We start from the raw sequence: 13,790 nt of genomic DNA, 5'->3' as shown, positions 1-13,790 counted from the left end.
TCTACCAATGATATTGCTTCTGCTGTGACTGACCAGTGAATAGGCATGTTAATTGGCTTAGAGGGCCTCCTACGAAAGTAATATCTTTGCATTCAACATAACCACTCCTTATACTAAGTTATTATTGTTTATTACATATTCCATCTATAGTTCACATTTTAACATCGTACTAAAGAGTAAAACAAATGCTATACATATTTGAATTACTGGTTTACAGGACCAATATATAAAGTAATAAATTGATCAATGATTGTATACAAATTAAAATAAACAAATCTTAAAGATGGAGTAAGCATACCCTTGTGCATTTGCTATTTTTTAATGGTTTCTCCCCATCATATGTCTTTTTGTATTTCTTTCGGGTTTCACTAATAAAATATAACATTTTGGAGCAAATATACTGAAAAATAACCCAAAGCTTGAGGCCAGAATAGCAAATATCTCTACAGCTACAGTAAACTTACCAGGAGAGCTGACATATGCTGGGATAAAAGTGACCCAGACTGCACAGAATATCAACATACTGAAGGTGATGAATTTGGCCTCATTAAAATTATCAGGCAGCTTCCGAGACAGAAAAGCAAGGATAAAGCATAGCAAACTGAGAAGTCCTATATATCCTAAAACAGCCCAGAATCCTAAAGGTGAACCTAAATTACACTCTAATATAATCTTTTCAGTGGCATGGACTGTGTTTTTGTAGGGGAATGGTGGAGCAAAAATTAACCACAGCACACAAATCAGCAGCTGGAGTAAAGTACAGCTGAGCACACTTGTTCTCTGAAGTGCAGCAGAACACTGAGGAACTGTTTTTGCTGGCCTTGTAGCCTTAAAGGCAATCACCACTGTTATAGTTTTAGCCAAAATGCATGACATACACAAGGCAAAGCTTGCGCCAAAAGCTGTGTGGCGCAGCATGCATGACCACTCAGTAGGCTGGCCAATAAAGGTCAGAGAACACAAGAAACACAGAGTTAAGGAGAAGAGCAACAGGAAGCTCAGTTCAGAATTACTGGCTTTGACAAGAGGTGTGTGACGAAACCGAAAGAAAACACATGACACTGCCAATGTTAAACTTGCTCCAAACAATGAGAAAGCGGCGAGTAGGCCCCCCATAGTTTCTCCAAAAGACAGGAACTCAATCACCTTTGGAACACAGTGGCTGCGATCTTCATTCGACCAGCACTCCAGCGGACATGGTAAACACACTGCAGAATCTGAATAGAAAGTGTCAAACATAAAAAAGTATTTTGATAGACCTAATACTGAAATAAACACTTCCTAGTAGTGTATCAACCTATTATCACTTTTTTACATAGTAAAAATGACAGGAAAATTTCTACACACTGTTTGTGCTGCTAATCTCTCCAGCAGCACAGGCAATACAGGAGAAACAGCAGATGGGTTTGCCTTTAATTGCAGCCTGGCGGAAACCTGGCGGACAGCTTTCACTGCAGACAGACAACGGCTTCTGTAACAACACCACAACTCAAAAGTCACAGTTTGTTCCTCTTGTAATCCACATACTTAATTTAGATTGTTGAATTTATTTCACGTTAATAATACTGAAGAAAGAAAAACATACAAACATGCAGTTAACCTTCAGACAATTATTTTACTCATTATTCTGCATCAGAGGGGAAAATTAACATAAAAATAGTTCTGAAGCTGTTATGTTAACATTGTTACAATTGAAAATTAAGGATTATGCATATCTGTGTGGGAGAGATTGTTTTTATTTGCTAGAGTTCAATATTAAACAACTTTATGAATGTCAGTTTTTATTAATAAAAAAGTGTTACTTGTATTTCTCATTAACAGAGTTTTGAACAACTACAATTTATTTCATATTTTGTTTCTGCATAATTTTAATCAACCTGCAAAATAAGTCTTAAATAAATATTCCCTGCTCTCAAATAGACTTACCATTTGGGATTCAGAAACCCATGTTATATTGATTCCATTCATGGCAAGCTGCCTTTCATTTGGTAGTGAAGCATCATAGCTCCCTACAGCCACAAAAATTATATCTCCTGCTTGGTTTTTCTGCCAGTTCACAAGTTCATAAGTTGCTGAAGGGTCTCCATTTTCATCAAAATATACTCTTTCTCCTGACTGAAGAGTGAAATTGACATCTTGGAGGTGTTTCACAATCTACTAATCCAAAACGAGGGTTGGTAACTTAGAATTCTAGATCATATAAATAATTTTTCTACGATTTTTAAGGTAATGTCTTACCTTTTTTGGCTCTAAATGATCCTTCCATATACATGACTGATTTATGGCTTTAGGACTTTGACCACAATTTAATAAGTTATGCATAGCATGAGCTACGGCATACACAGCCTTGTACACATTGTTAGATATCCTTAGCTGTGATACATCTGTAAAAGGATTGTTTATGTCCTCTAACTTCTCAGAGCCAGAGCATTGAATCTGACCGGGCAGCCTGGATTGAAAACTGCAGCCAAAAACCGTTTCCCAGAACTCTCTTAGCACATTATTCTGAGGATCCTGACTTGGGTTAACCTGTAAAAGAAATTCTCGCAGGCCTGCAATCTTTGCCTTTCTGATGGTGAAGCCCAGAGACCCTGTCAGTATGCCAGAGTACCTCTTTGTAGCCAAATGACTTGCTGTTATCCACGATTCACTGCCCACCCACTGCAACCCAGTCAAGTTCTGCTTCAGAGCTTCCTCCAGCAAAATGTCCATCTCACCCTGGGCAAGAAAGGCAATCAAAACTCTTGCACTGCCACTACGAATCACTTCAATCACCCTTGCAACCTCCTCACTAGAGTCAGTCCTTGAAATGGCCTCTGAATATTCAACACAAACCCCTTCCTGACTTGCTGCTGTGATAAAAGTTGCCATCCCATTGTTGCCATAATCATTGTCACTTCTGACTGCCCCAACCCATGTCCATCCAAAATATTTTACCAGTTTTGCCAGGGCCCTGCTCTGATAGTAATCACTGGGGATGGTTCTGAAGAATGAAGGGTAATCCTTTCTGTTACTCAGACAAGCACATGTGGCAAAATGGCTGATCTGAAATAAAGTAAAAGAGAAAAACAAAAACAAATTGACAAGTAAGTGGGAAGAGATTTACAGTTGGGTCTTCAGAGACAAAACAAAATGTTGTTTCTGGCTTGTAACTAAATCTAATGTAAAGCTGGGAGCCTTAAATTTAAGATTAACATAAACCTGTAAGTGACCAAAAAAGTTACTAGACTTTAATTTTTGGAGACAGTTACATTATAAAATATTGACACAAATATTGTAAATACTTACTACTGGTATTTGGAAGGTCCCACAAATTTGTAGCATCACAATGGTTGAGGAAGACTCAGAAGCTCCAATGATGACATGAACAGATGAATGACTGCTGCAGGTTTTCTCCGCTGTCCTTTCCTGTCCATTTATTAGACCCATCACTGCACGTGTTGAAGGCAGTGTTGAACCACAGCTGTCGAATATCTTATAACCAACTGAAATATTAGGCAGTAAAGTGCTGCTATTGTTGATCTCTTCTATGGCAAAAATCATTGTTTTGGCAAAACGAAATTCTCTCAAGTTTATCCTGAAAAGAGTAAAAACAAGTTTTAAAAAGTGTAATGTAAAGTTCTTCAAGTCATGAACCCTGCAAAGGGGAAAAAAAAGACAAACCTGGAGCATGTGAGAGGTTCTGGAGTATGAGTCAGGGAGAACGGAGGCTTTGAGATTTGGCTATGGATAGAAAAAGCTCCTCCAATAGTAATATCCCCTTTCTTAGTCAAAAGAGGAACCTCTGGACTTCCTAGCATTTCACACAGAACAGCATTTTCCTCTGCTCTGCAGACTCCCATAAATAAACCCCAAAATAACACTCTGAATGTGCAGTCATACATCTTTTACAGACAACCACACTCATGCATGTACAGCCCTGTACTCTGACCATGCATGTGTATTCTTTAATGGGCAGAGCTTTATAGAGCTATAATTAATGAAGCCTGAGGTCCTCCTATCATATCACAGTATGACATACATTGTCACACTGTTTTGCTATTTTTGTGGGAGACAACTATTTTTTTTTTAATCACCCTTACCAGAAAATGCATGTATTTTAAGCTGTCTTCTTTGGAAACATTTTATATAATAATAGTGTAAATTGTTTTGTAAATTATGTAAATTGTTATAATTGTGGTAATCGAAACAATTTAATACTTTAAAAATATTTAATTTTTGAATGACACAAGACTCCACATGGGGCCATACAACTCAACACACACAGAGCTAGATATTCTAATTCAGCTGCACAGTTTGCTTTATTAATTGATGGTTCAAAACAGGAACCATTTGGCAGTGTTATAAAATCAACACAATTTAAAATAAATACTTAATACTTAAACAACTGTCAAATTCCTTTTTAAGATATGTGGCAACATTCCATAACCTTTGTGGTAACTAAATAAAGACTCTAAACAAGTCATATATGTAAATATTTGTTTTGTAAACACACACACACTCACACACTTATATAGACTGATTAGTAACCCACTGGCAACCAACAGTTGCTAGTGAAATCTGAAATTCATGGGTAGTTACTGGAGGTTGCTGGCAGTCATGAAACTGGTCACAAACCGTTATGGCACTGCAGCATACTACTACATAGCTACGGCTAGCTAGTTCCCACATTTGAAAGTTAGCATCAACGATAAAGATAAGCAAGTGACTTGCCAAGCTCTAGTTACACTGGAAAAGGGTGAAGCAAACCAGTATGGGGTGTCGTTTGTAAACTGAAACATGCTGAAATTAACTGCAACATTTTTCCACATTTAGCTCAAAACCTTACAAAAACATGTTTTTCAAGACAGTTTTTACAACATTTACTAAAATATTTATAACTTTTTATATTTAAAACACAATTTTAAATGTTGAATCTAAATGTTAAATATTAAATCTAAATATTGTATTTAAATCTAAATGTTACAGGAAACTAAATATTTAGCTAACATGCAAATTTATTGTACAGGTCAACAGAAAAGCCAAAATAAAAGCTTTACGAAAACCTCCAGCACTAAAGTGTGCCGGTAGTGGTCAGGTTGTTTGTCTGCTCTCGCCTGACGGTCACGTCTCACCGCCATAAGCTGCTTCACTTCTTGCCTACCACCATGTCCAGCGATTTAGCTGAAAAGATCGGAAGAGCCATTTTGTTGGCCATCCAAAGGTTCAGCAGTAGTGCACACTAAGCAACTGCAGTCTCCACTTCACAATCGCCGCAGCATATGTCCAGCTAAATCGCTGGACATGCTGGTAGTTTATTTCAGGATGTTTCAGTTTACAAACGGCGCCCCATAAACCAGAAACAGAGAACATTCACCTTCAAAGTTTTACCTCTTGAAACATGTTGATTATAATTATGAAGCACAACTTTTACTAACTTTTACTAATAGTTGTGGGCAAATATTCTACATTTTTGGCCTGCATCACACTTTTTCAGGTTTCACTGTATGTCTGAGAGTACATGGTAAATGACTGCTAACAGGTTGGTGCGTTTGATTCAAAATGTGGGTGACTGTGGCAATCAGCTAGAGAAAAAAGCAATCACAAGGAGCTTTACAACTGAAATCATGTTTATAAGTGAGTACAAAATGTATTGTTGACATTTTTGGATTTTATTGTAACTCATTCACATGGATACTGTAGTTAGTTGCATAGCCACTTTGACTGACAGGTGTCCTGACAGCAGTGGTGAGTGAAATGTTAGTATTATTATAGCATTAGCACAGAAGTCACATTAATCTTGAGGTTTTAAAATGCAGTCCAAAACTAATGGGTGACATCATGGTATCATAGTGCTGATGTCTATGGCTGACATTTTTTCTCTCTCTCTTTCCTCTCTGTGTGGACATGTGTGTGATGGTATCATATAAACCCATACTTTATCCACAATAGCGTAAGCAAATTTTAAACAGATTTTGTACAATATCCCAATATTTTCAGAATTGGGCTTGTATGATAAATACTGACACTGAATATGGTCCGTAAACTGTTGTCTGATATGCCTTGCACTTTTCTGTCAGTGAGGCTGTACAATGTCCAACAAACTTGATCAATGCTGAGGACTGATTGTTTTTAAAAGGTTGAGTGTGAACAGGTCATGCCTGAGAAAGAGGCCTGGTTCACAAGTGCATACTGCAATAATTAGAATAAATTACTTTTAACATATTAAACACAGAACTCAGTTCAAAACAGATTAAATTCAATTTTATTTATATAGCAGCAATTCACAATAACAGTTGCTTCAAGGCACTTTATATGGGAAGGTAAAAAGACCCTGCAATAATCCAACAATTTGCAGGATCAGGTTCAGGTTTATGTGTTTTTTCAAGCATTTTTATTTTGTAATGACAAAGCTTTTTGACTCATGTGTACATGATAAAGGTTTGCAAAGCAGAAGGCCATTGTCTATACTGTAGACTATACCTATGCTAATAATAAAGTGTGTTTTTTTTAGTTTAATTTATTCATATAAAACTAAACAACGATATATACACTTAATTCCCACTTTAATAATGAACCAAAAAAAGTGTATCAAATATTTATTACACCTTTTTATTGTTAATTGGTATTGTTAACATTACTGACAGTGTTAGAACTGGTACAAAATAAAATTATCAAAATGAATACAAAAAAGAAAACTGTAAACAGTGTAGTACATTCACTTTGTACAATTTTTGAAGATTTTTTCAAAAACTAGAAAATACAAATACAATACATGTGAAAATTAATATACACAACAAAACTTAAGGGTAAGTAGTGAAATCAAAAAGTATACGACTAAATGCATTTGAAATAAAACTGGTGCCTTGATTTATTTTGATTGAATTTTTCCCATCAAATGTTTCTTTGTGTTCAGTTCAGGTTTAATTACAATAATATAGCATTTTGGTGCAAAAATACAAAAGAGTAGCCCATAACTTGATGCCAGAATAGCAAATATTTCCACAGCAACTGTGAATTTTCCAGGAGAGCTGACATAAGCTGGTATAAAGGTTAACCACACTGCACAGAATATTAACATGCTGAAAGTGATAAATTTAGCTTCATTGAAATTATCAGGCAGCTTTCGAGCTAAAAAAGCAAGTACAAAACATAACATAGCCAGCAGCCCTATGTATCCTAGCACAGCCCAGAACCCTACAGGTGATCCCAGGGCACATTCAAGTATAATTTTCTCTTTGTAATGGTTCATATTTTTGTAGGGGAATGGTGGGTTTATTGTTAGCCAAAGAATGCAAATCAAAACCTGTATGAGAGTGAAAGCTAGAACACTCAGTCTTTGCTGTACAGGTCCAAACCATTTCATGACATTAGTCCCTGGAAGTGTAGCTTTAAAGGCCATCAGTACTACTATTGTTTTCCCCAGAACACAAGAGATGCAGAGCACAAAAGTTATGCCAAATGCTGTGTGTCGAAGCATGCAGGACCACTCGGAGGGCTGACCAATGAAAGTTAGAGAACACAAGAAACACAGAGTCAAGGAGATGAGCAGCAGGAAGCTCAGCTCAGAATTGTTGGCCTTTACCAATGGAGTGTCCTTCTTGATTAAGAATAGAGCAGCCACTATTAAAGTAAGGAGAACACCAAACAAAGTAAAAAACATAATAATTTTACCCATAAATTCTGTGAAGGAAAGAAACTCAACATTTTTTAATATACATGCATCTCTGTTTTGATTGGACCAATATTCTCCAGGACACTTTTTGCAGTCATTAGAATCTGTAATGAAAATAGTGTTGCCGTTATTGGTATTAAATCAGTGTAACTGTAAATCAGTGACTGTACCACAGAAGACTTAAACATGACACATAAACTGTAGAAAGCAAACAGTGTATGCATGTTGCTGTAATTCAGGACTGTGATACCTGTGGTGTTGCTGATTTCTCCTTCTGCACATGGCATACAGTCATAGCAGCAGACTGGCTTTCCTTTTTGAAGAACTTTATGTGTTCCTGGACGGCAGCTGACACTGCACACTGAGACAGGCAACTTCAGATCCAATAAAAAGAAATATGTGTAAGTTTTTGAAGAGAGACATTTTTAACTATGTTGTGCTATCAGTTAAAATATTTACCTCTTTGCTTCCTCCAGGCCACATTATGGCTTCAGTTTTAAGAACAAACCTCTGACCAGGAGGTAGAGAAGCATCATAATAGCCAACTGGTATAAACTGAACAGATCCATCTCGTCCATGCTGCCAGTTTACCACCTCGTACCTGGCAACAGTTGCTCCAGTGCTGTCAAACCACACTCGATCCCCATTCTTAATAGTAAAGTTCACTTGCTTTAGGGACTCCACTACCTGAAGACCAGAAAACTACAGTGTGTCATATATTGCCATTATATTAATATCATTATTTTGATGTAGAAAACAAAGAAAAGTTTAGTCATTAGTTTAGTTTACCTGCCTATGAGTAACATGAACTTTCTTGTCACACCCTTGACTGTTTGAGCACTTTAGGATATTGTGCAGAGAATAGGCTACAGCATAGACTGCTTTGTAAATGTTACTGGAGTATCTCAGCTCTGCCACATCATCATCATAATCTATCAGCTCCATTAGATCCTGATTTTCTCTGCAAAATGTAGTATTTATCATACTGTCCTGGTTTGCCTCCTTACACTGAAATTCTGTCTCCCAAAAGCCTTTGACTAAAAAATCTTCCATGCCACTGATATTAGCCTTTTGCACTGCAAAGCCCAGTGAGCCTCCCAATACAGCAAAGCTGGTAGGAGTCACAAGGCTGTCAGCAGTAATCCAGGCCTCCACTCCAATGAATTGTCTGCCAGTGATGTTGTGCAGACTCAATTGGTCCAGAAGGTTGTTCATCTCTACATGGGCCAGGAAACCAACAATAACCCGGGCAGTGCTCTTACGGATCACATCAACCACTTTTAGAAGTTTTTCTGGTTCTGCCCTGTGAAACTTCTCTCTGTATTCCACACAAACTCCTTCTTCTTGGGCCGCAGCTAGGAAGATAGCCATGCCATTGTTACCATAGTCACTATCACTATTGACTGCTCCAACCCAGGTCCAGCCAAAGTGCTTGACCAGTTGAGCGAGGGCTCGACTTTGATAAAAGTCACTGGCAATGGTTCGAAAAAAAGAAGGATATTCTGTCCTGCTACTCAAACACTCACAAGTAGCTGAATGACTTATCTGAGTACACAAAATAGAAAGATGTAAGAGAGAGAGACAGAATAAGGAAAGTTTACATTTCATATGGATGCATGGAATATCCATCAACATTCCTCTTACCACTGGTATTTTAAATGGTCCAGTAGTTTGTGACAGCACAATGGTTGAAGAGGATTCAGACTCCCCAATAATAGCATGTACAGCTGATTGGCCAGAGCAGCTCTTTCCCAGCATCCATTCATCACCATTAATCAGGGCCATAACTGCACGCATTGAGGACAGTGTTGAGCCACAGTTGTCATAAATACGATATCCAATAGAAACATTGGGAAGAAGAGAACTGTTTTTGTTTATTTCCTCAATAGCAAATATCATCGTCTGTGCAAATCGAAACTCCCTAAGGTTGACACTGAGAAATGAAAAGCAAATATAAACTTGTGTTTACTGTCACAAAACTCAGTATTTTTGTTAAGAGCATAAAATTACCTGGAACACCTGAGGCGTTTTGGTTTCTCTGTAAAGACAAGTGAAGGCTGTGTTATTTTGCTGTGGATGGAAAAAGCTCCACCGATGATAACATCTCCTTCTTTTGAAAGCATAGGAAACTCTGGACTCCCCAGTATCTGACACAGAGAAGCTTCCTCCTCTACAGTTTGAAATGCAAAACATCCAATGAACACTAGCCCTGTTATCAGTGACAACATCTTCTATTTATGCATTATGGTGGGGAAAAGCTACTCTTGTCTGGGTTAGAGCAGAATTTTATCTTAGACCATGACAGGGTACGTTGGTTTTTACCAACCAATCAGAGACAGGAAAACTTTCATTGGGCCTTGCCATGATATTATGTATGAAATGATTTTTTTTTTATGCATATCAATGCACAATTATACACAAGTTAAGGATTTAACATGAAATATTAGATAAAACCTGTGCACTTTGAAATTGTCCTAATTTTTTTTAACAAGGAAAAAAATACATAAATACTTAAAATTTTAATTAAATCCCACTATGCAAAGTGATGTCAGAGTAACCTTTTTAATATGTCACTTTTGGATGTCCAGTTTTGGTCCAATGGAGGGGTTGTTTTGTAACGCCAGGCGACATTTTGTTCTCAACGTCTACTGAACATCTAGTGTAGATGTCTGTAGGACCTCCATGTACAGGCTATTTATAGTCAAAATGTGGTTGTTGTGGATATCTTTTCAATGGCAAACATAACAAAACTTAGCCTAAAGCCTGTTTAAATGTCATTTTTATACTGTTCCTATAGTGCCAGTAGTCACATATTTTCAGAGGGTCAACAACATGTTTTCTACAGACTACCAGTTAATCTTTGTGTTGCTTTGTTTACACTTTTGTATCTGTCTCCAGTTATCATTTGTGGCTGAGACAATCAAATGAAGTTACTGGAAAATGATCTGGAACAGTATGCCACCTTCTGAAATGGGACTAGATCATAACATTTATATGCAAAGGAATGCAGAGTGATCAGCGCACATCTCCAAGATGCCGCGATCTCTTGAAGCTAAAACAAAAGTGAGCAGCTGCTCGGTGGATTTCGAGCTTCTCACAGTTTGGAAAATATGCGCATTGACAAAGACTGTCCAGCAGATTAGGGCTGCCACAAACGATTATTTTGATAGTCGACTAGTCACCGATTATTTTTGCGATTAGTCGACTAATCAGATCATGCATCCATTGGACGTAAAATGTACACCTGAAAATATGTTAAACGTTTATTTTGTGACCCAGAAAGAACTAGAAAAATTTGCATTTCCTGCGAAAATGCAGTGTGGATGCTTTAAAGCTGAAGCTTTCTGCTGAAACTAGCTGAAAAGCTGAAAAGTTGCAGAAATTGTAAAAACTTTGCAGAAGCAAAGGAACTTTGCTAAAATGTAGTAACTTAGCAGAACTGCAATATCTTAGAGGAAACATAATACTTGGCAGAAATACAATAGCATAGCAGAACTTAGCAGAAATATTGTAACTTACCAGAAACACGATAACTTCTCAAAAATACAAGAATTTCGGAGAAATAGTATAAGATAACAGAAAGAATATATTTAGCCAAACATTCTTAAACATTACAGAAATACTATGATTTAGAAAAACAGTACAACATAGCAGAAATGCTGTGATTTACCAGAGACACTGTAATATACTATGAATATTGTAATTTTATATAAATACTATGTTTTAGCAAAAATACTCCAGTTTAGCACAAATATTATAATATAGCAGAAACACTATTCTATAGCAGAAATGCTATATTTAGAAAGAAAAATATAATATAGTAGAAATACTATGATTTAGCTGAAATCCTACAATATAGCTTAATAACAATGATTTAGAACAGATAATATGATTGAGCAGAATAGTAATAACTTAAGTGAAAATATTGGAAAGGTAAAATGATAAGCTGAATAAAAAGAAACATGGTTAAGTTCGCTCAAAACTAATTTTTGTTCACCTGTGAAAAAATAAAATAAAAATTCATTTAGAAAAAAAATAAATAAGAAAAGCCAACAGATACACAAAATCAAATATGGATACACAAATCACCAAATACACAGAAAATCAAATATGGATACACAAATGTACAGTGAGAGACACACACAAACAGGGTCTATGCCAGTCAACCAGTCTGAATATATTATATTTTTATCCACCAATGAGATGCTGCCCTAAAAAAGGTCTTTGTGTGTGTCTTTCTTTCTCTCTCTCTGTCTCTCTCTCTCTCTCTCTCTCTCACACACACACACACACACACACACACACACACACACACACACAGCAGCAGCAGCAGCAGCAGCAAGTGAACAGGGGCTGTTAACAGCATGTTTCTAGGTCAGTCAAACAGCTGTGAGCTTCTCAATTTGAATCCACCAATCAGAGAGGTTGTGTGCTTTTTCCCACCAAAACTGGTGCACCAAGTGCAGGCTTTTACACATGCAGCACAGAGAGAGACAGGATTTTTGCAGTCTATTTCTCATAGTCAGGACTCCCCTCAAACAAACAGCCATAAATACCTAACCATAGGGGCTAAAACAGTCATTCTGAGACCGTTTTGTTCAGAAGACATGGGGGAATCTTGAAATGTTGACCATTTAAAATAAAAATATGAAATATTAGAGATATATGACATAGATGATTGGTGGGCTAAGAAGCAATGAAGGTCCCAATATGCAAATTTAAATGTGCCAGGACCCAGATATGATTGGCTGGCTGGGAAGCCATGAAGGTCCCAATATGCAAATTTGAATGTGCCAGGACTCAGATATGATTGGCTGGCTGGGAAGCCGTCCAGGTCCTGATAGGTAAATTTGAATATTACACTCCTTACAGAGGACTGACTCCCTGGGGACCTGGCAGAAATATATAGAAATACAATGATTACCCAGAAATACTGCATTTAGTAGAAATACTATGTTTTAGCACAAATACTATAAAATGGCAGAAATACTATAATTAAGCAGAAATATTATATTAAGTACAAATCCTATAAAATAGCAGAAATAGTATGATTTAGCAGAAATGCTGTATTTAGCACAAATATTGAAAAGCAGCACAAATGCTATGACTTAGCACAATAGTAATAACTTAAATAGAAAAATTGGAAAAGCAGAATGGACAGCTGAAAAAAGTCCCACAAGCACAGAGAGACACACACAGGATCAAATTCAGTCAACCAGTCTAAATATATTGAATTTAAATCATACAATAAGATGCTCCCATACAAACTCTCTCTCGCCCTCTCTCTCTCTCTGTCTCACACACACACACACACACACACACACACACACACACACACAGGGAGAGAAAATCAAGTTTCTAGGTCAGTCAAGCAGCCTGGGAGCTGCTAAATTTGAATCCACCAATCAGAGAGGCTGTGTACTTTTTCCCGCCAAAACTGGTGCACTAAGTGCAGGCCTTTACACATGCAGCACAGAGAGAGACAGGATTTTTGCAGTCTATTTCTCATAGTGAGAATTCCCCTCAAACAAACAGCCATAAATTTCTAACCGTAGGGGCTAAAACAGTCATTCTTAGACCATTTTATTCAGAAGACATAGGGGAATCTTGAAATGCTGACCATTTAAAATAAAAATATGAAATATTAGAGATATATGACATAGATGATTGGTGGGCTTAGAAGCCATGAAGGTCCCAATATGCAAATTTAAATGTGCCAGGACTCAGATATGATTGGCTGGCTGGGAAGCCATGAAGGCAACAATATGCAAATTTAAATGTGCCAGGACTCAGATATGATTGGCTGGCTGGGAAGCCATGAAGGTCCCAATATGCAAATTTGAATGTGCCAGGACTCAGATATGATTGGCTGGCTGGGAAGCCGTGCATGACTTGATATGTCAATTTGAAAATTACAGTCCTCACAGAGGATTGGCTTCCTGAGGAGCTGGCAGGAATACATAGAAATACTATGATTACCCAGAAATACTGCGTTTAGTAGAAATACTATGTTTTAGCACAAATACTATAATTAAGCAGAAATATTATATTAAGTACAAATCCTATAAAATAGCAGAAATAGTATGATTTAGCACAAATGCTGTATTTAGCACAAATCTTATAAAATAGCAGAAAT

At 37.0% G+C, this 13,790-nt stretch overlaps 2 protein-coding genes across 2 annotated transcripts; both read right to left on the bottom strand.

The window, feature by feature from the left end:
* Window positions 1-318: 318 nt before the first annotated feature.
* LOC100707583 (extracellular calcium-sensing receptor-like) lies at window positions 319-3,821 on the bottom strand. The gene is made up of 6 exons (XM_003458887.2): window positions 3,664-3,821; window positions 3,289-3,577; window positions 2,239-3,045; window positions 1,927-2,154; window positions 1,348-1,471; window positions 319-1,217 (listed from the first exon to the last, which is right to left on the bottom strand). Exons 1-6 carry the CDS (start codon window positions 3,798-3,800, stop codon window positions 319-321), a joined length of 2,484 nt encoding a protein of 827 aa, XP_003458935.2. The 5' UTR covers window positions 3,801-3,821.
* Window positions 3,822-8,340: 4,519 nt separating this feature from the next.
* Window positions 8,341-9,882, bottom strand: LOC100707321 (extracellular calcium-sensing receptor-like). The gene is made up of 3 exons (XM_025898372.1): window positions 9,665-9,882; window positions 9,299-9,587; window positions 8,341-9,199 (listed from the first exon to the last, which is right to left on the bottom strand). Exons 1-3 carry the CDS (start codon window positions 9,880-9,882, stop codon window positions 8,435-8,437), a joined length of 1,272 nt encoding a protein of 423 aa, XP_025754157.1. The 3' UTR covers window positions 8,341-8,434.
* Window positions 9,883-13,790: the final 3,908 nt, after the last annotated feature.

This window comes from Oreochromis niloticus, linkage group LG14 (genome assembly GCF_001858045.2).
Source record: "Oreochromis niloticus isolate F11D_XX linkage group LG14, O_niloticus_UMD_NMBU, whole genome shotgun sequence".
Lineage (NCBI taxonomy): Eukaryota > Metazoa > Chordata > Actinopteri > Cichliformes > Cichlidae > Oreochromis > Oreochromis niloticus.
Note: the sequence above shows the minus strand (reverse complement) of the source record. Positions and strands in the feature narration are given on the sequence as shown.

Coding starts and splice junctions, on each gene's coding strand:
- LOC100707321 (XM_025898372.1), bottom strand. CDS start 9,882: ATGTTGTCACTGATAACAGGGCTAGTGTTCATTGGATGTTTTGCATTT. Junction 9,588..9,664: donor AAACGCCTCAGGTGTTCCAG/GTAATTTTATGC, acceptor TTCATTTCTCAG/TGTCAACCTTAGGGAGTTTC. Junction 9,200..9,298: donor GACCATTTAAAATACCAGTG/GTAAGAGGAATG, acceptor TTGTGTACTCAG/ATAAGTCATTCAGCTACTTG.
- LOC100707583 (XM_003458887.2), bottom strand. CDS start 3,800: ATGCTAGGAAGTCCAGAGGTTCCTCTTTTGACTAAGAAAGGGGATATT. Junction 3,578..3,663: donor GAACCTCTCACATGCTCCAG/GTTTGTCTTTTT, acceptor TACTCTTTTCAG/GATAAACTTGAGAGAATTTC. Junction 2,155..2,238: donor ATCATTTAGAGCCAAAAAAG/GTAAGACATTAC, acceptor TTGGATTAGTAG/ATTGTGAAACACCTCCAAGA.